This window comes from Tripterygium wilfordii, chromosome 9, assembly GCF_013401445.1.
Source record: "Tripterygium wilfordii isolate XIE 37 chromosome 9, ASM1340144v1, whole genome shotgun sequence".
Lineage (NCBI taxonomy): Eukaryota > Viridiplantae > Streptophyta > Magnoliopsida > Celastrales > Celastraceae > Tripterygium > Tripterygium wilfordii.
The window spans coordinates 3,542,795-3,566,418 of NC_052240.1; the positions used below are offsets into that span (position 1 = coordinate 3,542,795).

General features: G+C 37.4%; 4 protein-coding genes across 8 annotated transcripts; 2 read left to right on the plus strand and 2 right to left on the minus strand.

Moving 5' to 3' along the window:
• Positions 1-195: 195 nt before the first annotated feature.
• Positions 196-2,946, plus strand: LOC120005509 (ethylene-responsive transcription factor WRI1-like). The gene is made up of 7 exons (XM_038855174.1): positions 196-431; positions 540-622; positions 776-784; positions 881-969; positions 1,048-1,172; positions 1,290-1,366; positions 2,289-2,946. Exons 1-7 carry the CDS (start codon positions 220-222, stop codon positions 2,843-2,845), a joined length of 1,152 nt encoding a protein of 383 aa, XP_038711102.1. The 5' UTR covers positions 196-219; the 3' UTR covers positions 2,846-2,946.
• A 1,148-nt stretch (positions 2,947-4,094) lies between these two features.
• Positions 4,095-5,131, minus strand: LOC120005513. Its single transcript, XM_038855177.1, has 2 exons — positions 4,985-5,131; positions 4,095-4,895 (listed from the first exon to the last, which is right to left on the minus strand). Exon 2 carries the CDS (start codon positions 4,750-4,752, stop codon positions 4,225-4,227), a length of 528 nt encoding a protein of 175 aa, XP_038711105.1. The 5' UTR covers positions 4,753-4,895; positions 4,985-5,131; the 3' UTR covers positions 4,095-4,224.
• Positions 5,132-5,810: 679 nt separating this feature from the next.
• LOC120005507 (putative pentatricopeptide repeat-containing protein At1g12700, mitochondrial) lies at positions 5,811-9,885 on the minus strand. Of its 2 annotated transcripts, XM_038855172.1 has the most exons (7): positions 8,087-9,885; positions 7,807-7,905; positions 7,415-7,721; positions 7,110-7,228; positions 6,152-6,823; positions 6,026-6,076; positions 5,811-5,901 (listed from the first exon to the last, which is right to left on the minus strand). In XM_038855172.1, the coding sequence occupies exon 1, from the start codon at positions 9,784-9,786 to the stop codon at positions 8,245-8,247; it is 1,542 nt and encodes a 513-aa protein (XP_038711100.1). In that variant the 5' UTR covers positions 9,787-9,885; the 3' UTR covers positions 5,811-5,901; positions 6,026-6,076; positions 6,152-6,823; positions 7,110-7,228; positions 7,415-7,721; positions 7,807-7,905; positions 8,087-8,244. The 2 variants fall into 2 exon arrangements, with proteins under 2 accessions (XP_038711100.1, XP_038711099.1); XM_038855171.1 differs by having other exon boundaries at positions 7,415-7,905.
• Positions 9,886-15,369: 5,484 nt separating this feature from the next.
• Positions 15,370-22,651, plus strand: LOC120005505 (beta-glucosidase BoGH3B-like). 4 transcript variants are annotated; one of them, XM_038855164.1, is made up of 13 exons: positions 15,370-15,586; positions 15,836-15,838; positions 15,928-16,228; positions 16,539-16,743; positions 17,455-17,545; positions 17,654-17,799; positions 18,484-18,727; positions 19,768-19,872; positions 20,001-20,183; positions 20,565-20,769; positions 21,341-21,839; positions 22,153-22,232; positions 22,371-22,651. In XM_038855164.1, the coding sequence occupies exons 3-13, from the start codon at positions 15,976-15,978 to the stop codon at positions 22,373-22,375; spliced, it is 2,016 nt and encodes a 671-aa protein (XP_038711092.1). In that variant the 5' UTR covers positions 15,370-15,586; positions 15,836-15,838; positions 15,928-15,975; the 3' UTR covers positions 22,376-22,651. The 4 variants fall into 4 exon arrangements, with proteins under 4 accessions (XP_038711092.1, XP_038711094.1, XP_038711095.1 ...); XM_038855166.1 differs by lacking the exon at positions 15,836-15,838 and having other exon boundaries at positions 15,987-16,228; XM_038855167.1 differs by lacking the exon at positions 15,836-15,838 and having other exon boundaries at positions 15,994-16,228.
• Positions 22,652-23,624: the final 973 nt, after the last annotated feature.

Here is a 23,624-nt window from a genome sequence, read left to right on the forward strand (position 1 = left end):
GGCTGCACCATCAAGCCAAGTGTTGGGCATTAAACTAACTCAACTTCAACCCAACTTCTAACCCATGGTTAATACCCTTCTTTTAATTCTCACTCACTCTCTCTACTCTCTACTCTCTACTCTCTAGGCACAAAAATAACAATTCTCTCTCTTATTCATAAGTCGCTTTTGGTCGTCTTCTTCTTCACTATCAATGCAACACTAATTAACACAAATGAAATGTCACCTCCTACTACTTCTTCCTCCTCCTCCTCCACTTCTTCTTCCTCGTTATCATATGTTGTTGGGTCTGAAATTCATGATTCAGACCAACCCAAGTCAACCAAACGTCCTAGGAAGAAAACCCAAGATCAAAACCAACACAGCAAGAATGCCAATTCTAGTCCTAATTCAGGAAGCAAAAGAAGCTCCATCTACAGAGGAGTCACCAGGTACTCAATCCACACAAAACCCACTAATGATTTCATGTGTATATATGATTTGGTGAATTTGCATGTTTTGATTATCTGGGTTGGTGATGAAATTAAAAATTACGACAGGCATAGATTGACAGGGAGGTTTGAGGCACATCTTTGGGACAAGAGTTCATGGAACAATATTCAGAACAAGAAAGGAAAACAAGGTGAATTCTTTGAATTCTTCATTTTGATTATTAATCAAGAAATTCAAGGAGATCTGTAAGATATCTTTGTTTGATTAATTATATATATATTTTAATGGTTCTGACTTCTGACTCTGTTTTTTTTTTTAACCACTTTTGTGTCTACTGGCTTAGTTTATCTGGGTAAGTTCTCATAATCTCACTCAATCAAATCCAATTATTTTTAAAATTTCAATTCTTATTAATCAATTGAAGAAGAAATATAAATTGCAATTGCAGGTGCATATGATAATGAAGAGTCTGCTGCAGGAACTTGTGATCTTGCTGCTCTGAAGTACTGGGGCCCAGACACAACCTTGAATTTCCAGGTGAAAAATTAATTAAAATTATCTCAATTTGTTCAATTGAATCAAAGTGAATTATATATAATAATAATAATAATGCAGATAGATAACTACAGAAAGGAGATTGAAGAAATGCAGAAGGTGTCCAAGAAAGAGTACTTGGCATCGTTACGGCGGCGCAGCAGCGGATTTTCTAGAGGAGTTTCTAAGTATCGCGGGGTGGCTAAGTACTTAATATTAACCTAATTATTACACTAATTAGTTTTGATTTGCTTAACAATGGAGTTGGAGTTTTTGGTTAATTTAATTCTGAGCTAGTTTGTTGGTTTGGGACATACATACAGGCATCACCATAATGGGAGATGGGAGGCAAGAATTGGTAGGGTTTTTGGTAACAAGTATGTCTATCTTGGAACTTATAGTAAGCTCTCACTCCCTCTCTCTCTCTCTCTCTCTCTCTCTATATATATATATATATATATCTCTAGACTCTAGTGATATCTCACTCTACCAACCCCTCTCTAAAAAGACAAAAGAGTATATATATATATATATATATATATCTCTAGACTCTAGTGATATCTCACTCCACCAACCCCTCTCTAAAAAGACAAAAGAGGGCCTGCCACTTGTTTTTGTGCAAAACGTGAATCTTTTTTTCTTTTTTTCTGATAAACGTGGATCTTTTTGTGCAAAACGTGATATAGACACGTGATACACACCTGGTCTTGTGTGTCCTGCTCAAGTACACCAGGGAGTACTATCGGATCATTTGGTTGGTATTTAGATGGTAGAATGACGGAGCATTTGGTTGATTTTGAGAGGATGAAATGTCAAACTTATTTCACTATATATTTTCCATAATGCAGAATAGCAAAACTCACCGAAATAATGAGAATGCCTAAGATTATTCTCCACAAGGGATAATATGGAAATTACACTATTAAAATTCTCACACTCACTCTTTATTTCATACCAAATATTATGTTGCTCACCAACACTCATTGTCACGTTCACCTGACTCACTCATCTCACCCTCGCAATCATTCAATTATGAATCAAATGATGCCGCGTTAAAGTACTTCATGTTAGGCATGCTCAATTTGTTCTATTCAAACACAAGTACATAAAATGTCATTACAAAAAAAATTTTAAAAAAAACCCTAATTTTCTAACCCTCCAAATCATGTCAACATGTAGAGATTCAAATTTATGTACATTACTGTACAAATTTATCTATAATATTTGTATCTAATCATAAAGTTCATTTTTTAGAATCTTTGATTACATAAGTCATAATTGCTCAGATTTGGCTTCCTAATTTGTTTAATTTTTTAAAAAAGATACACAAGAAGAGGCGGCAGCGGCATATGATATGGCAGCATTAGAGTACAGAGGAGCAAATGCAGTGACCAATTTTGACTTTAGCAATTACATTGAGAAACTGAAGCAGAAAGGCATCCATATTGTTCTTGATCATTTACAAGAACCAGTTGCCAACTGCTCCTCCGAGTCCGAAGAAGCCGAAGCTGAACAACTTCCCCAACAACAACAGGAACAACGAGAAATAGCATCTTCAGAACCACAAGCAATAACTCTTCAAGATTGCTCATGCGAGGAGAATTTTGCAATGGTGCCTCTAATGGACTCGGATGAACTCACGTGGAGCTTCTGTATGGAACCGGGGTTCACCCCGCTGCCAGTTCCCGAGTTTCCTCTAGAAACACTGGGCGAGTTTGCCAGTTTGTTCGATGAAAGTATCGGTTTTGAGGACAACATTCTTGACCTGATATTTGACAGGAATGGCGATGAGGCGAACCCGGGTTGTGTTGTGGACAATGATGATAAAGAGAGGTTGAGCTCCTCATCGTCTTCTTCAACAACCTCAGTTTTCTCGTAACTATACTGTTCGAAAAGAGGAAGGGGAGTTGGGGATTCTTGGATAGTATTGTTAATTTTGAGTTTCTGTTGGTTTGTGGGTTTCTTTTGGCCTCTTTTTCTTTTCTTCCTTTTCTTTCTGTTTCTGTCTGTTTTCTGTTTTCTTTTTTCTGTTTAAAGCAATGAAATAGGAGCAAAAGATTGTTGGCGGACAAAAGTTCTTTCTTAATGTTTTTTACTTTTTAAAGTTAAAAAGTTACATACAATCATGTGTGGTTTAGCTTAACTCTCAGACAAATCGAAAGATTTTCCATCTCTTAAAATATATATATAAATGATATGAAACGTCTCAAATCAAACTTGTAGAGATACTGCTTCAAATTATATAAAAATTTCTTCAATTTACAAATCAATCTGGATTCCTTCAAAGCAACAAACCCAGATCACCATGAAGAAATGCAAAGACCGTCCCAAAGTTTTTAAAAGAGAAACATGAAATCAAATCGAAGAGAAATATTTTACAATAGGCGAAATGTATCTATTGTAATCAACATTATAGGTCTGTGTATACCCTTTCGCTTTCGCTACCAACCGTGCCTTAAGGCGGGCAACCGATCCGTCAAGATTCGTTTTAACTGCATGATCCATTTGCTGCCAATGAGTTTCTTGCCTGGAGATTGGTAAAAGGCACTAAATCCCACGTGTTATTTGTGCTCGAGAAGAAAGTGCCTCGAAAGGAGGAATTGAAACAGAGTCAACGATAGAAATAAAAAACATGTAGAGATTGAGACACTCCCGCATATTTAGAGTAATTGATGCACTTCCGTAAAGTATTAGGAAGATCAATATCAGGTGTTGGAGCCGGAGTCGGGTCCGGAGCAGTCGGTAAATAATCCGATGCCGGTTCAGGAGCTGCTACGGTAGTGGAGCCAAATATACAACGTGATCCACGGTTATATTTATGTTTGTAGAAGCGGAGACACATGTAGTAGCAGAACCATCAGGGACATGAATGAGGTTCACAGGCATCGCTATCAAACCATTAGTATGAGCGTACGACTTGGTCGACCGACGGTGACTGATTCCACAGAGTTATTGGATTGGATCTATAATCTTCTTGGGCCTAGTGGGCTTAAGAAAGAGCCCGAACCCCATAACTCATTGGCCCACCTTTTTTTGGCAGCCTCAAGGCAAGGCACATGTTTTCTATAGATGAGCCTATAGTTTCAAGATATTGAAGAATTAGAAGTAGAAGAAGAAGATCATAGAAGAAGAAGAAGATGATGATTGGGAGAAACTAGCATTAAACCTTTCATGAATATTGCTAACTCAAGAGATGGTATACATTTTGTGCATGAATGTGTGAGGATGAATTTGGATCAAATCTATATATGGTTCTGATTAACTTGGACTGCTGAAACCAATAATGGCATTGTATAGTTGAGCACTAACTGTAAATATTACCAAAGGTGCTGCACCAACATTTATCAGCATTTGCTTCTCTTCATTCTGTCCAGTATTGGAAACACCAACCTTCCCAGGCTTCTCTTCATAATCACCACCACCTCTCTTAGTCTCCAAATTAGTGTCACTTTCATTCTTTTCCTTCTCTTTGTTTTCAAGAACACTAACAGTACTTGTCTTTGATTCTTTACTTCTCTCACCAATTTCATCTTCCTTATCATCCTCCATGACATTCTCGGCTTCGCTTGATCTTTGGGAGATTACAGCTTCAATTTTTTCCTCTGGTTTTTGTTGTTCATTGTTGGTGTCTGATGTTGTTTTAGGCAGAATATCTTCATGACCATTTGGAGGTATAGGCTCTATTAAGGCTTCTTGAAGGATGGTTTCCTTGGCATTCTCTTTTGGACCAATGTTGAGCTTTGGAATTGTAATCCTGAGAATCCCTTCATCAAATTGGATTTCCATTTCTCTGGGATTACAGTCTTCTGGTGCACTAAACTGTTCTTTAAAACGAAGATGTCTCCTGTTTAGAATCCGACGCTCTCCGCTAACCCTGATTAGGCCTGCGGATTCGTCGTATTCCACCTTGATTTGGTCCTTAAGGAAACCTGCACAATCAAGTCCAATGTGATTGACAAATGTATAACAACAATGTGGGATTAAGCTGCTCAATGTGAGATTTATAATTGAAAATTACCTTGAACATTAACCTGTAAAATGGTTGCCCTATCTTCTTCAATCCACTGTGAATTAGGCTGGAAATTCTCATAAGAGGGTGGTAAACGGTGTTTCCACCTCTTCTCTGCCTCATACTCATGGCCATTATGTCCTCAATATATGTTAATGTTACATACTTACATACACCTCAATATATATAGACAATTAGGAAGGTAATTAAATTAAGCAACCTGAAGGGCTTTCTTTAGAGTTAGACTATTCTTTCTCCATTGGTATTGTTTTCCTGTTTTAGTTGGGTTTTTCAATTTCTCTACATAACGTCTATGTCTGAGGTAAACCTGTAACGTGTTCCAAAAATAAAGACTAAATTCCTTGTTTGGCCTCCCACACTTTCTAGCTTGCCAAACACAGTTACCAATGCTAAGTTTCTCTGGGCATTGGTAAAGCAAAATCATTTCAACTAATCTAAAATTGCTTAGTTTCTTTTAAGGCATGTTCAATCTAGCAGAATATATACTTGTTCATGTTCTTATTATTCCCTAGTGAATTTTTTTTCACCAGAACTGTCTGTGTAACAAGTTAATCTCTATACACCAGCATTTTTTTTTTTTTTGATAGCTCTGTTAACTAAATGAATTAATGGTAAAATGTATTGTCAAGTCTTATGCTTACTCTTAGCTGCATAATATCAACCATATAAAGGTTCACAAAGTGATTAAGATGCAAGTGTAGACATTTGAGCAGTAAATTGTAGTTTATACAGAATTAAAATCAAATGAAGTATGAAAACATGATCACTCACAAGATCTTTTGCAACAGCGACTTCATTTAATTGGCCTACCCAGAATGGTTTCAAGAAGGATTACTCCCAAGTTCATAGACACCTTCCCTGTCCTCATGTTTCTGCTTGCTCATACAAACATAGAATTTGACCATCTACAAAGTGAGCAAAACTTATAATAATCAAGGAGCCCTCATATCAAGTTCAATCCCCTATCACGCTAATAATTGGAAAAAAATACTTCTCAAACAAAAATTGACAGTTATTCAGTACACTTACCTTAGACCAACAGCGTTTTTTTGGTCCAGGAGAAGAAACCCCAACGTCCTCCTGAAAGAAAATGTTATGTTTAAAGGACCGACTCCAAGAACATAAGATTAAACAGGAATAATATTCTTTACGTACCAATTCCCTAATTTCAGATACCAGAGTCAGGCTGTAACTATTATCTTTGCATCAAGATCATTGTCCATTGAAACATCTGTTATCTTCAGATTGTTTGAGAACACACCAGGAACAGTTCCCATATGCAGGAAATGTATACTCTTTGCAACTCCAATGGCAGCTGCTATTCTTTGTTTCCAAATCAGCTTCACACCTGTTAAACCTGTTCAAAGTACAGTCTCCAAGAACAACAACTTACACCAAGTCATTCATTTGCTCCTCATCAAAATAGATAGCGGAAATTCATAAACGGCTTCTGATCTGTTTCTTTCTGAGCATTCATTTTATCACATACATTGTAAGGTAGGTTCTTTAATGGGAAGATCAGAGAATCAAAGCACATGTTTTCAATCATTGATGAGACTATAAGTCCCTTCAGCATTCGATCTTATCAGATGTGTAGTCTCTGAGTGTTCCGTGTGGAACAAACAGAAATATAAGATACATTCTGATAAAGGTTGAATCATCCTGACAGAACTCCAAGCAGTGTCCAAGAGCACTGGCCAAATGGGGGTGTCTGAGCTTCAAGATCAGTTCAATATGATGTGTATAGGATTGCTGGATGTACTTTTCTCTCCACTTTAGGCATTTAATAGCAACAAGAGTGTCATCAGGGAGCTTTCCTCTGTACAACTGATATCATAGTACAAGATAAATAAATATGGATTAGTCGGGAACATTTTTATGATCTAGCTACAAAAATCACTGAAATAGTGTATCGTGACGACTTGTGGTGAAGGAAAGATTTTCCTGCATTATGCAGAATGAAAGGGCATGGATCATCAGTACCACTCAAGTAGACAAAGAGAGTGAGGAAAATTCTGTTATGTACAATAAGCATTTGGAATTGTGACAGTCATCAATCGAATTTGCTACTTGAGATATCTTGCAAAGTTTAATTGTAACTCGCAGAAAAGACCTGATTCTGTCAATCGTTGCTCATGAAAATTGAAGCATCAAAGTTGTCGGTAGCCTCCATAAGCTTTTCCACTGAGAAACTTCAATATGCAGGAAGGCTAGCCCCCAGCTTCATTGTATCTGATATATACCCCGCAAGCAAAAATAAGTTCAAATGGTCTTACAAAATTTGCTTGACATAAAGAATTATAATCCCAATTAACTTGCATATTCTTCAAAAGCCAAAAGTGCCTGAAAGTTAAACCAGAATGCAACATAAAGAAGGGAAGAAAAGATGGAACCAGAATGAGTTCAAGTGCGTCTTACTTGCATCAGAAAGCAGTGTTACTTCATTAACTGACTACACATTCTCCACTGTTGACCTTGTTTGAGGTAATTTGTCTGCATTCTCACTATATAATACACCTTCTTGATAAACAAGAAAACCAGACCAAGCATTGTGATGCCACCAAGGATTCTCCCATTGTAATTGAATCAAGAAGTGTTTTAGCATGAGGGCTTCTTTGCTTCTGCTTATGAGGCAAGATTTTAACAGCCAGTGCTTCATTGTGGCAGAAGTAACAAGGATTCTGCTCCCACATTAGACAAACAATTTCCACCATAAAGCACATCCCTGTCACTGGTTGTTAATTCCAGGCAAGTAGGCAACTTTCCAGTCAAAAGATTTGAGGATAAATTGACAAAAGCAAGATCAGTACCGCAGGACATGTTCTGTAGTAGCACACCAGTGAGTTTGTTGCCCCCAATATCAAGATAGTTTAGCATAGGAAGTGACAGCAGCGATGGGAGAAATGGTCCTACAAATCCATTCAAAGAAATGTCCAGCTTTTGTAGCTGATAATACTGTGTGATCATAATATTACGTTGCAAACATTACAATTCATTTCAGAAACAAATTAAGAGATATTGAGATCCAAGGAAGCTACAAATATATAAAGGAAGAGCAATAACCTGACAAGATTTCAACAATTAACTCACCACTCACTTAGGAATAACAGGTGTGTGATGCATGCATCAAAGATCAAGTTGACAGACGACAGTAGCTTATGAAGTTCTTTGGAAACAGATTCATCATATGCATCGTTAGATAACAAATCCACTAGCATCTCGGCAGTAGATGCATCTCCAGAGAACCCCTAATCATGCATTTCTTGAAGAAGCCGCATTGCGAAAGATGTGTTGTTGTTGCGGAAAAATCCTCGCATGATTATATTATAAGTAATGCCATCTGGGGACAAATGATTACCTTCCATTTCTCTAAACAGCCGGTATGCTTCACCTAAGAAACCTTCTTTGCAGAGTCCATTGATCAAGATATTGTACGTATTTATGTTAGGAATTAGGCCCTTGATAGACAAGCTGGAAAACAGGCCCCTTGCAACATTAAGCATCCCACCTTTACTTAAACCATCAATGATGGTGCTATAAGTTACAATGTTGAGTTCTAACCCACTTTCTTGCATTGCTTTAAACAAATTCAACGCCTCATCAAGACACCCATGCTTGCATAAACCATCCAATAGAGTGCTGTAAGTTATCAAGTCTGGAGGAGGACCGCGTGCACACATATCCCCAAGAAGATCTTTTGCAGCTTCAAGTTTGCCTACCTTGCACAATCCATTTACGAGGGTACTGTATGTAATAATGTTAGCATAGAATCCTTTGGAATTCATATCACCAAAAACTTTCAACGCCTTATCAATTTGGCCTACTAGACAATATCCATCCATCAATGCAGTATAAGTGACCACATTAGGTTCCACCCCGACCTCAATCATTTTCTCAAGTACACATTCAGCCTCTAAAATCTCCCCTTTTTTACATAGCTTATCAACGATAATAGTGAAAATGATGACATTTGGTGTGATCTTCCTTGCAAGCATTTCATTCCATAATCTAGTAGTCTTCTTCTTCCATTGGTCTGAATTGCACGCACCTTGAATTAAAGAGTTATAAGTGACGACATCTGGTGTAACACCTTGATCCATCATTTCCAAATACAGATTGAAAGCATTGTCAAATTGCATGTCCTTGCATAGGCCATCAATGACTATATTATATGCCACCACATTTGGTTTACAACCTCTGTTTTCCATTTTGTTGAGTAAATGGAGTGCGACGTGGGTGTATCCTACTTTACAGAAACAATTCATCATAGTGTTGTAAGTAACTACATTGGGTTGATAACCATTATCCACCATCTTATCAAAAAATCTCACAGCAGAGGCAACTTTACCCTCAGTACATAATCCCTTGATGATGGTGTTGAACGTTACAGTATCAGGTTGGAGACCAAGTTTCAGGATTTTCCCCAGAAGAGAAAAGCCAAAATCCGCACACCTCAAACGGCAGAGGCAGTTGATCAATATATTAAAAGTATACATATCGTGCTTGACACCAAAGAGCTCCATAGATTTAGCCAGTGAAATAGCGGCGGAATAGTGATTCATTTTCACGATTGAACTAAACAATCGATTAAATTCGAGAGTGGAAGGTGGAGGGTGCATGTGAACCATCCGATTAAAGCAGTCAACAGCATCGTCAATGCCGTTGAATTCAAAATTGCGGTTTTGAAATGAAGATTTGGAGGTATTAAAAGAGGCCGATCTGAGAGAAGTACGAATGGATGAGTATTTCAGAGAAGCCATACCTTGAAGAAGAAGACGAGAAGCACACATTGTAGCAAACCCAGAAGCTCTTCTTTCTTGTCTGCGTCCTCTTCGTCGTTAGTTGTACTGTGCGAGAGAGAAAGGTGTAGGCGCTAGCAAGTATTGGGACGTGGGAGTAATGGATGGTTTTTTCCCCCCCTAATTATCGAAGACAAGAAAAATACATTATTGTGGCTGGTGAGTCGAGATCGTTTGGACATTATCATAGGTTCGAGCACAACAGGGCCTAGGGTATGTTCTGTTTTTTAACAATCAGTAGAATCCTCTCTCTGTCAATTTCTTCCTCTGAAATAACCCTAAAGAAAAACCCATATTCCAATACAATACAATACATTTAGGCCCCATTTTCGTTTCAATTTAGTTCAATGGTCAATTATACTTTTCATCATCGAAAGATAAAGGTTGTTCATTTTTAGCACTCAAAAAATTTTTATTACAAAACCATCACTCATTTTCGAAAATGAGACTTTTTGAGTATTCGGTTAGAATTACTACAGTGTCGAGCAGGGTCAATGCTTATGTGGCAATTAGTCAACCATTATAACATTGGATGTGCTTATGTGTATGATGACTTGGCATCCAACTCAACAGATTCTGACATGTCATTTAAAAAAACTAAAAGAAAAGAACAATAAACTGACAATGAGGAGGAGTTTCAGGTGTGGTAGGCTCTGACAATCTTGTTTCGCTGTATAAATGTCTCTTATTGGGTGAATCAAATTTTAATTTGCATCTGATAAGTGGAGTAATCTTGTAGTTAGAGTGATTGGATAATTCTTGATGGTCTCAATAGCATTTCATATGACTTTGATAATTCAACGCATGTTGTGGGAAGCTAGAATGAATTCAATCCCAAAATTTGGGCAAAATTCAATCCCTAAGTTCGGCAACAACTTCCTCAGCTGCTCCACCTCTAGCTTCAACGCCACCTCAATTATTGCGGCAAAGCATATCGCCACACCGAGCTACGAGTTCACGTCTTGTTCGCATTGAAGGATGGATTCAAATCAATAAGCCTCCGCCCGAAAGAACACTAGGGAAGTAGAGGAAATAGATAAATATTTTTATTTTTAAAAAGAGAAAAATAAGCATATATTGATTAACGAACAACTCGTATCTTTCAGTGATGAAAAGTATAATTAACCCTTAGTTCAATTGTAATAGGAATCTTATTACGCTTAATCATAATATCAAGGTATTTTGATTATAAATTTTAAGTATATGCTCAATATTGGTAATGTGACTACTAAAAATTAAAATCAAACCAAATATTGTCCTTATAATACAAGGGGTAATCAATCGGACCCTTGTGGATGAAGTATAAAGCACTGGTGAGTGGTGTCCTCACCATCAGAAGGAAATACAAGATATTGTGACCATGCAACATGATTTGTGCTCAAGCCACAGATTCTTTCCTGTGAAAACCTCGAGGATCAACCAGTATGCTCCCTGCAAACAAGACTAGCTCAATGTTCACGACTTGATTTGATTACAAAATCAAATAGATTTATAATGACGTAAGCTAAGAAGTCTCAACATATTAAAGCAAATCCAAAGTTCCATATTCTACCCTCAAAGCTTTTCAAGCTTCAAGGAGACAAGGACGTATCTGTTTCTACTACTCCAAAAGCTAGTCTCTGCATAACATGGCAAAGCAAAGCCCAATTTGGTTACCAACCAGGGAGGGGTGATGTTACACATGAATTTCAACCAAACAATACTGAGATGTTGTAGAAACTTTCAATACACCCAGTGTTTATGTGTTTCCACCAACAATTCTAAGAGAGTCCAAAAGGGAGAAAGCAGAGAACAGAGAAACAACTCCGACATCAAAAATGCCATATCACAGCCTTGCGTAAGAGCAGATAGAGAATAGGCATGGTATAACTTAACTAGATTTATAAATACGTACGAATGCATCACCTCATAATTACTGAAAAAGCTCAAATCTTGTTTTTTTTGGATATGAGTAGATTATCCCAGACCTTTTTGGACCAAGGGCAGTGCAAGAATAGATGATTAATATCATCTGAGTGTTATGCAGGCAATTGTACATGTACAACAGCATGTCACGTCGATTGTGACAAATATGCTTTATATAAACATAGACTCAATACTCCATCAGTTGCAGATGAATTGAACACCACCAGCAATTGCATTACACCATAAGTCACATGGTTAACTGGTTACATACCTCCAGCAGCAGCAGCAAAGAGTAAATATCTCGTTAGGTACAAATAATCTACTTACTAGCAGCATAACATACATCTCTAGTATAAGGAGACAATAAAGTAGCAGTACTACCTTATGGCCAACGTAAGGCCAAGTCAAAAATTGGTTGCCAGTACATATATAGCTAAGATTTGTCATCCAGAAAATTTGAGAAAAATATGGACTCCTGTTATGAACAGAATTATGAATATATCCCAACATGTTGCAATGCGTATGACCACCCAACAGGCAGTGAACTTGTTTTAATTGACAGCCGTGACAAATTTGTTTGCCAGAACACTATCAATAGTAACATAAAAATAAAGAATTGGTGCATAATATTAGATGCTTATCTCCTGTACTACAGTTTCAAATCAGAGCAAGTTCTTGCGTTCAAGGCAATGCAAACCAAAACCTTTTAATCCTTGGACAAAGGTTTTTAGATGCTTAATACTTTTAATGTATTAACTATTAAGCTCAAATTGATAGCATAGTAGAACTAGATTGTGACCAGAGCACATACGGAAAGAAAGATTGCAATACAATATCCTCTGCTAAAGACGAAGTGTAAGAAAGTGCTTCTAGTTAGAAATCAACCAAGAGAAGGCATAAGCAAAAAGGTATGCTCGCACGCACCAATTAAAAGAGACATTACTTGAATTTTTCACAATATATGGAACTGTTACAAAGAATTCCACTAGTTTGAAATAGCTAATCATTTAGAAAATTACTTATAATATGCTTCAACTTAAGCAATCTAACCAGAAAACCGGGGCCGAGCATAATCATCAACATAAGAGGATCTGTCAAGTGTGCTGTAATCATTCTCTCCAGAATACCTCTTGTCATTGAACCATATGTTGCACCAATGGAAGCACAGGTGGCGGCTTGGCTTACTCGAAGTGAAGGGCTAGGTGTGACTGATGTTTCTGTAGGTGCCAAAAATGGTGTGGCCTCACATCATCACTTAGTGACAAAACTGGTACGACTATTTGGGTCCTCTAACTTAGACTACCACAATTAGGCCCAAATTCAAAAGTTCATCTTGAGGCCCATATACAATCTTTACATCATTACTAAGTAAACGTAACAGTAGTCTTACATCAAAGCTATCACCTTCTCTGACACGTATTTGCAGGAGCTTTATAGCTTTACAAACTGTTTGCTTTATGATTTATACGATAACTTTTCCTTAGCAAAATGGTACCAGGTTTCAAGACATCTGCATGTATTGGCGACCATGTATAGGCGTCAAGGCATAGTGATGGCGCTAGCTCGTATGAGCGTCATTGCATGAGTTACCTCTCTTGTAAAGCAGTTCCTATCAGTTTAGTCTACAGCAAATATCTATAGGTGTGACAGACTTACATCTCCAGGTAAGACATTCTTTCGTACATACTTCTCTTTATGGAATATCGCCCACAATTCCGCCCTCTCTTCTATCAACGCCTGTTGTGATCATTTCATACCGTTACTTTATTCTACTTCTTGATATCTGTCAACTCTGACATAGCCGATATGATAAACCTTTCGTATACATCTCTTTCATACAAGTTGATCCAATGAAATAACTGGAAGGTACACACAATTCCCGAGGTTGATACTTGTTTCCTTATAAATACCCCCTCTTTTCGTATGTGAGGGAGAGAGCTTCTTTACCCACAATACAGAAAAAACGTAAGACAACATACTCAGACAAAAACACTTAAGAACATAGTTGGTCTTCCATCTCCGACAAACTCTAACTTGATCGTCGGAGTCTCCACGACCGGCACCCCCCAAACCGGTTGAGGAGCTTTCACGGTTTGATTTGTTGTGAAGCTTGCAGGACTCAAGGTTGTGAATGGACCCCACAGAAAGACAAGTTGATCATTCAACGATTGTAGAACTTTGCCCCTACAGTTTCTATTTGATGATGATAGATTAACAGGAAGTTGGCTATGACTTGGTTCAAGAGAGTAGATCAGTTGCCAATGAATATTGGGGATCCACCCTATGATCCACAGCCACTCTTCCCATTTGATTTGGCCTACAAAGGCAGCCATCGAAGACACATTAATGCTTGATTTTGTATATAAGGTTAATGGTCAGAAAATATATATAAGGTTAATGGAGATCCACCCTATGATCCACAGCCACTCGTGATTTTTTTTTTCCCACTAATTATCAAAAAAAAAGAAAAATATATTATGAAGTTCCATATCCATTTGACCTATTGTCATAGGTTAGAAGAATTAATTTTTGAAGTCCTGTTAACTCTTTTTATTTTAGTTATCCATAATTTCAAAATCACTTCCTAAGATGATCTTAGAGAGATAATCAGAAATGTAAAACCATATTAGACATTGACATTTTGCAATAACTTGAATGAATATTAATTTTTTTGACTTTATGATAACCTAATTGGGATTTTGCCATGATTTAAATTTTGCGTCCCATATTTTGATAACTTTGATTAGATTAATTTTTCTATATAAGATTTATTCGACTCATTATGTTGGCACTTCACCATGATTTTTAACTTCCCATCAACAACTTTGAGAGGAAAAAAAAACACCAATTTAGGTCATTACAAAAAAAAAATCAAATTAAATGCATATTTAGTGTGGGCTTGGGTTAAAGCATTAGGCTATTGCTTGGATTGAAAAACAAAGAGTAGAGTAAACTGTAGATTTAATGGAGGGGATCATCTTGACTAACCATCACTTAGATAGAAGTTATAGTTAACAAGAATTAAGAGATGTGAGTTACAAAAAATACTCATGTAGAGTTTGAGAGTTAAGTGATGGGGAATTTCCCCTTCCTTAACCTCATTTAACGTTTCCTCCTATAATATAACCTCTCAAATAGAGGGGTCAAATCACAAAATATAGAATTATAAAGTTAAGCGAGGGGAAATTTCTCCTTCGTTAACCTCATTAACTCTCTTTCCTACAATCCCAATAAAGTTACTCCTTCATTCTTAACACTTCTCACTTAATTCTCTAAAATATTAATTCAAGCAATCCTCATTCTTAACCCTCATCATTTAACTCTCTAAAATATCAATAAGAGTAAACCCTAAATTCTAAAAAATTATAAGGATAAATTTTACTCATCCCCATCCCCTCAATAATTTTCACCCTGATTTGAAAGTTTTTTTGGGTGGGATTTGCTCTAATTCATATAGAGTGTTGGGCATTAAATAACTCCGTATTTATAATCATTGACTATCACATATGTCATATATATATATATATAGGATTTGAGTTAAAATAAATGCATAAATTAAGGATTGGTAGCATTCATCAATAGATAAATCTTGTATTGGAAAGTTAATAATAATAACACAAAACAAAGATCGTTGTGTTTTTTTTAACCCAAAAAACAATTATCACAAAGCTAGACCCTAACCAATACGGGTTTGTCGTCCACGTTCTTTTTCTCCATGAAGAACAAAACCGCCCAAAAAGCAACCAATCACCAACAACCACCACACTCTGCTACTCCACTGACCTGTCGCCTATAAATCCAAGAAAAAGCCTCCACCTGTCGTTTCACGTTTCACTCACTGTACAGCAAAACCCACAAGTCCTTTTCGTTTCTTCTTGTCACCCAAGTAAGATTCTCTCTGTGTTTATGTTTACACGAGTAATGACTGATTGTTGTGCAAAATGTGGGTGTTGTGGGATTTGTATTAGGATGCAAAGTATTCTTGGGTTTCTTTTTAGTTTGGGTATTGCCGAATCGTGGAAACTGAAGAGGAACTGTGGAGTTTGATGATTTACAGTGGCTTTTTTATTTTATTTTCTTTAACAAAATGGGATGCTAAATAGGCGAAATAATCTATAAACGCAATCTTAGTAAGAATGTGTGTTTTCTTTGTTCACAGAAGATTTTATTAGAGATTTTCTTTGGTGGTTACCTTTTCTTTCATTTTCTTTTTCATTTCTTGGTTAGAATAATAAACAGACGAGTATTTGGCGCTGATTATTGTGACTTTTGGTGATGTGGCCAAGAGTGCAGCCACCGGGAGTGAAGATGTCCCGCTTTTTGGTTCTAGTGTTGGGGGTTTTGTCGATGTGTTGGTGGGCAGCTATAGTGGGTGCGGAATATGTTAGATACAAGGACCCAGAGCAGCCGGTGGGGGCTCGAATCAGAGACCTTATGGGGAGGATGACTCCGGAGGAGAAGATTGCTCAGATGGCTCAGATTGACTGGAGTGTTGCAACTTTTGATATAATGAGAGATTTCTCAATAGGTAAAGTGCATTTTTCAAGATTTTTCTTCTTGTTGGTTCTCTTCTTGTTGGTTCTCTTTATGAAGTAGGTGATGTATGAGGAAGGTTTACCGCCAGAGTAATTTCCTTTCTGCTTCTCTTCTGATTACAAAATGAATTTTTAATTATTGTATAAATTACAGGTCACAGAAATAGACTGATTCAGCATATCCTTGTTAGTGAAACCTAAACAGATGATTCACTCTCATTTGGTGTGTGTAAACTAGTTGTTAGAATGACTTGTTTTTGGAGAAGGTATTGACGAGGCTAAATGTGTTTGGGCATGGCACAGGAAGTGTCTTGAGCGGTGGTGGGAGTACACCACGTCCAGAGGCTAGTGCTCAGGATTGGATTGATATGATAAATGGGATTCAGAATGGTTCATTGTCTAGTCGCTTGGGGATTCCGATGATTTATGGTATTGATGCTGTTCATGGGCACAATAATGTCTATAATGCGACAATTTTTCCACATAACATTGGGCTTGGAGCTACTAGGTAAGTTAATATTCATACCATTTTTATGATTATTCGCATCAAATAGTTAGTAAAATCTGCATCATATGCCCTGATAGGCCAATATTAACCTTTAAAACCTAAAATTTCTGTTCCATTAGATCATGTCATCTTTCAGTTTTGAATGTCTTCTACTGTAAATCAACTGTGTCTCTTTGATGGAATGACGTTAGATTTTCCTCCGTTTCCTCCAAATTTCCTTTTCTTGCCTGAATTACTGAAGTAACCTAAATCACAGAAGTCCCATTCCGTAATGAATCTTGTTTGGCTTTAAGGGTCAGCCTTCACTGACTCTGATTAATACTGGTTTGCTATATCCAATTTTATTACTAATAGAGTAGAAGCACATGTGCCTAATTCTGCCATACCACCTATATCTAATCGAGTATCATGATTTATACTGCAACTTCCCATCATTCCCACGCATCAAAAAGTTGCTTTGATTTTGAAATTAGATTAAATTCATTTAACTTAACACTTGTGTCCTTAGATATTATAAATTGTGTCAATTTTCAAACGATAAATTCAAGGTGATCAATTTTTTTTATAGCTTTTGTCCACTTTGTACAATGTAACGGTCCAGATTGTTGCAAAATTTCTGTTGTTTTCAGCAATATTCAAGCTTATTTACCCTTCAGTGAAGTAGTCTTTAAATAAAGTACCTTTTAATTATAAATAATATATGATGCCCAGGGATCCTGACCTGGTGAAAAGGATTGGTGCTGCAACAGCTATTGAAGCAAGAGCTACTGGGATACCCTATGTCTTTGCTCCGTGCATTGCGGTAAATTGGATACTGTGATATCAACTCATAAACGTTGTTGTTTTTTATTTTATTTTATTTTTAAAATTTCTAATAAATTTGTGTTTTTCGTTGTAACGCGTTCTGCAGGTTTGTAGAGATCCTAGGTGGGGTCGATGTTATGAAAGCTATAGTGAAGATCACAAAATTGTGGAAGAAATGACGGATATCATAATCGGTTTACAAGGAGAAATTCCTGCTAAATCTAGAAAGGGAGTTCCATTTGTTGGTGGAAAGTATGAAATCAATCAAATTGGAAAGTTATATCATAGCAAAAGCATTTGTATCCGAAACTTAGTAGGATTATGCTTAGCCTTTTTTTCCACCTGTCTTTTACTTTTGCTGAAGTGAAAAGATGTTTGTTCATGGAATCAATTCATTGTGATGATGAGTGGATGTTTGTTCCATTTGTTGGTGGAAAGTATGAAATCAATCAAATTGGAAAGTTATATCATAGCAAAAGCATTTGTATCCGAAACTTAGTAGGATTATGCTTAGCCTTTTTTTCCACCTGTCTTTTACTTTTGCTGAAGTGAAAAGATGTTTGTTCATGGAATCAATTCATTGTGACGATGAGTGGATGTATTTCATCGGTAAAGCTATAATTATGCATAGACCAAACTAATAAAGAAGTTCCACTTCTCAAGCTTAGCTCTGCTCAACTTATATGCTTTTCATTTGCCTTAGGCTCTCACAAAGCTAGAATGAGTGAAAGTTAGTATTATAATTTTGTGCACTGCTTAGATGGTATAAATTTACCTGAAATTTTGGTAGTTTTCCATTACGTTTGCGCTCGGGTAAATTTTGTAAGTGTTTTGAAAGCCAAATGTCACACTTCATCATGCCTGCACATGTCCTCAACATGCATTAAGCATTTATACTTTTTCATTTGTTCCTCCTAACTTGTCGAGTTCTTGTAGGAACAAGGTTGCTGCCTGTGCAAAGCACTTTGCCGGTGATGGTGGAACATTCAAGGGCATTAATGAGAACAACACTGTCATTGACAGGCATGGGTTGCTTAGCATCCACACGCCTGCTTATTCTGATTCAATTATCAAAGGAGTTTCAACGGTCATGGTTTCCTATTCCAGCTGGAATGGTGTGAAGATGCATGCTAGCCATGAACTTATTACAGGCTTCCTAAAGGACACACTTAAGTTTAAGGTTAAGTGCAAGCTATAATTTCTGTGATTTGTGTACTTCTTTTGTTTATGTTAGCTTGCAAGTGAAGTGTTTAGAGGTAGTTGCTTACTGACACTGTATTCATAGAGAATAGGTCTCAAACCCTGAAACTTGCCACTTAAATATTCTGTTGAAATGATGTTCCATTTTTATTTCAATATCATTATTTGCACAGAATTTGGTGCAACAATAGCCTTCATCCCAACTATTGTAATTTCGCTAGTTTATGCAAAGTTCTGACATTTGTTGTGCATTTTGACGCTGTCCCTATTTTACTTGTTGATGAACTCAACTATTCCTTTCTTCTTGCCCCTTAGTCTGTTATTAGAATCCAACACTCAGGTCATCGCTGAGTTTAAACCTTCTGGTTGTGCCAACCTAAAGACTTGTCCTGATCTTGATCTCAGTTATCACTGCTTGAAGACTATTCACAGCTATAATCATTTGATATTCTCTGTTTTTGTGCTTGTCTTAACATCTTCCTTCTGTTTTGCATTTTTTCCTTTGACATGTTAAAATTTAGATCCCTGAGGCTTCTTCTTCTTCCTCTTCCGAGCCTTCATCCCAAAAGTTTGGGGTCGGCTACATGAGTCTATGAGAAAATCTCATTGACTCATGCATAGGTTTGGCAAAGTTTTACGCTGGCTGCCAACCTAATGCAACCCTCCTCCTTTATCGGAGCTTGAGACCGGCTACAAGAGCAGGCGGAGTAAGATTGGCAAAATTTAGATCCCTGAGGCTATCTAGTGAAATTATGCTTTAACATGATAGGCGTGCTACTTTCAAAAGAGGCTCCATACATGGTTCTGGATGATCCATCTAGCTAGGATCTTATATTATGTTCTGCTGTTTGATTAACTATACTAAAATTACGTTCTATCGGGGAAATGTCCTCAGACCTTTATTTGATGTGGACCTTTTGTTGGGCATCTTTGATCATGCTATTTGAGAGCTAATGCCACCAAGACACGAATTTGGATATTTCTTGCTGACATGAGTTGGTGCTTCTGATCAAATTTCAGGGATTTGTTATCTCAGATTGGGAAGGTATTGACAGGATTACTTTGCCACCACGTGCAAACTATACCTACTCTGTCCAAGCTGGAATTCTGGCTGGTATTGACATGGTTAGGCTCATTATACAATAAACTCTCTCAAACTAAATTAAGATAACTTTTTTCCATGCTACTCGAATGCAAAAATGTGTAGTCAGGTGACAGTGAATGATTTTCGAAATCTTGAAATTCTTTTGCAGGTCATGATCCCCTACAACTTTTCTGAGTTCATCAATGATCTTACTTATCTGGTTACAAACAACGTCATTCCGATGGATCGCATTAATGATGCTGTGGAGAGGATTTTATTAGTCAAGTTCAGCATGGGCCTCTTTGAGAACCCTCTGGCTGATCTCACGCTCGTCGACAAACTTGGCAGCCAGGTCAGTAATCCAAACAACTACAGGATTTCCAACTCTTAAAGGTGCTCTCCATGACACATCAAAAAAACTTGCTTTCAATGAATTTTGAGTCACTGCATAGTTATGGTAGAATTATAAACCATACCTCTTGTCTATTGACTGTTGGTGAGAGTGATTTAGCGTTGAGCTTGGTCATTTCTCTTCCTCATTATTTGATTTCAATAACCTCATTTATGCTCAAGACTAAGGAACTGAACTGTATAAAAGAAGAAAGGTGGGTGACATTTTATATGGCCAGTGAGTAGCTTTGTAAGATTTATCTCTCTTACTCATGCTTTTGAAATTCTTTATATATCACGGTCTAAGTACAGCAGTTGATGAAATACCCTCTTGCTAAGACAGGCACATAGAAACTTGGCAAGGGAAGCTGTTAGGAAGTCGCTTGTTTTGCTGAAGAATGGGAAAAATGAAACTGATCCATTACTACCTCTTCCCAAAAAAGTTCCAAAGATCCTAGTTGCTGGTACTCATGCTGATAATTTGGGCTACCAATGCGGTGGTTGGACAATCCAATGGCAAGGATTTAGTGGCAACAGCTATACACGGGGTATGTTTGACTTTAAACATAGACAAATTTTGTTGCATCTCTCACTGCCACTGGTTACGGTTTACAAATTCTGGGCCATTATAGAAACTTATCACTTGCCTGTTCTAGTGATGAAGCCCTTTTTATTGGAATCGGGAATGGATTAGCAAAATTATTTGTGAATTAAATAGGCAGAGATTTGATGATGATAAATGTTGTCTTAAAATCGTTAGTACAAGCAAGTAAGAATTACTTGGGACACTCTTATGATAATCTCAGTTATGTATTCTTTATGGTGGGTGGAGTTTGACCCTTCCATAAACTTGTAGGTTTGTTAGAATGGCTTGGTACCGGTCATCATTTATTAGCTGGGAGATGGAGGGCTTGTTTATTTTTCTTAAGACGTAGTTTTGTGTAAAATTGTGTACTCTTGATGAAGATGCATGGTCTAAACTATGGCCTTCTCTTCTAACCATTTTTTGTGAGTGGGCTCCAAGCCAAAGGTCATGACCAGAGTACCTTCTTCATCTATAAGAAGGTTTTGTAACATGCTGTGATTTAGCTGTTGATATAATAGAACTCTTGTTTTCAGGTACTACCATTCTTGCTGCTATAAAAGCTGCAGTAGATCCAAGCACCGAAGTCATCTACAACGAGAATCCTGACGGCAACTTCGTTGAATCCGGCAAGTTCTCCTATGCTATTGTGGTCGCTGGTGAGCCCCCTTATGCTGAGAGTCAAGGTGACAGCATGAATCTGACGATGGTAGATCCTGGACCAAGTGTCATCAACAATGTTTGTGAGGCTGTGAAGTGTGTGGTTGTCATCATCTCTGGCAGACCTATTGTGATTGAGCCCTATGTTTCATCAATAGATGCGCTAGTTGCAGCATGGTTACCAGGGACTGAAGGCCAAGGCGTGACTGATGTTCTTTACGGAGACTACGGATTCACTGGAGAACTTCCAAGAACATGGTTTAAAACTGTTGATCAGCTACCCATGAATGTAGGGGATTCACCTTATGATCCACTCTTTCCCTTTGGGTTTGGACTCAAAACTCAGGCGGGCCCAAGCAAAACTCTTGTCAGCAGGTATTTTTGTTTTGTACTTTTCTTGGAAGAACAATATGATTTCTTAATGAAAAATGAATGAAGTATGATTTATGGCTCAGCATATAGCTTTTACATAAAGGCGCATTTAGGAATACATCAAAACTTACATTAAAAACACGCACAGCTTATTGTCCTCATTGCTACAGACAGTGGTTGAGGTCATGTTTTGATACCCTTGGCAAGCATATTGTTTCTGGGCGATTTATTGAGATATATATCGTAGTCTTTTCGTTTCTACTGATTCATCAGGAGATATCAGTACTTATTTAACTGAATAATGCATGTTGCACAGGGAAACCTCGGCCAGTTCTGGGGGAATGCTGTCGATGCTAATTGTGGTGGCTTCTGTAATCCTCAGTTTGTACCTCACTGGTATGGTTTTAAGCTTATTCACCCAATGAAACGGACTACTACTAGCTGTTTTCTTGAAAATCAAATAATCCCTTTTTCGCTGCTTTACCCCATACATTTTCCTTTTACGTTAATAAAAAGTTAACTTTACTTTGACAGGTTAAATTTAGGAGTCATGTCGGACGGCTATATCAATGATAGAGTAGCAGGACTCAAGATTTGAAAGAGTAGCAAGAGAGTTGGCAAGTTCTAGTAACTCTTAGAACTAGCATTTAATTGATTCTTTCTCTATGATACTCTTATTGGATGGTTACTAGAGTAGTTTAGTACCTGATATTGATCACTGTTGTTCCAGGAATTTAGTGTAACTTCAAGGCTTGTACTGTGCATCATACAGACTTCTGAATTCTGATCATGGATTTGAATATATTTTTGCTGCAGATTTTTTTTTGTCTTTCTGAATTGAGAAGAAGAAAGAGTAGATTGACAAAGTAATATATATCATAATCATGCCTAGCTTAGTAGAATATGAGTGATTCTTGCTCAGATATTGAATCCGTCGTTGGTCTGGTGTCGTTGTAGCTAGTTGAATTTGGGTCTTTTACCTAAATTTGCTTGATTCGATTCTTAATTTATCTTTAATTTAAGAAAATTTGCTTTTAGTGAAATTCCACTACTTTAGTTACCCCTTTTGATATGTCAATGCAAGAATGCATCATGTCCACTGCATTTAAATCAAATGACGATGTCACTGCCAGCCTAATTGGTTACCATTCGTGCTGGTGGGCAAGGTTCTCCGTGAGTAGTTTTATGTGCAATTATGTGTGTGATGTGCCACACACAAAAAAAAAAATCATAACAATAACTTTCACAATGACATTTTTATCCGACGTCCACATGTAATACTTACAACCACATGGACCGGTTAAATTCTGAGTCGATGCCCACATTGAAAATAACATTTAATCGTGTATTGCGACTTCCTATGCACATGCACTAAAAAGTTCAAAAAAAAACTAACTTAACCTAACTTAACCATCTAAACCAATTAACGGATCACTTTTCCCTCTTTCAATTCTCTCTCTCTAAACTCTCTCAACTTTTCTCAAAAAAGTGTCGCCGTGGAGGAGGAGGACTCCTCCTCCTCCCCCACTCACCTCCACACCCACCCCCACTCCCTTTCTCTAACCACCTCCATAACCAACTTCACCTCCACAACCACTTTTCTCCACCTCCATCTCTACTTCCTCCACCTCCACCTCTACTTTTTAAATTTTAGTCTGTTTTCCTTTGTTTTGTGTTTTGCCTCTCTAGATCTGATGGTTTTTCCTTCAGATCTAAGGGTTTCGTCCACCGATATGGTGGTTTGGTTCCTCTCTCGTTCAGATCTGGTTTTCTTGGACGACGATTTTT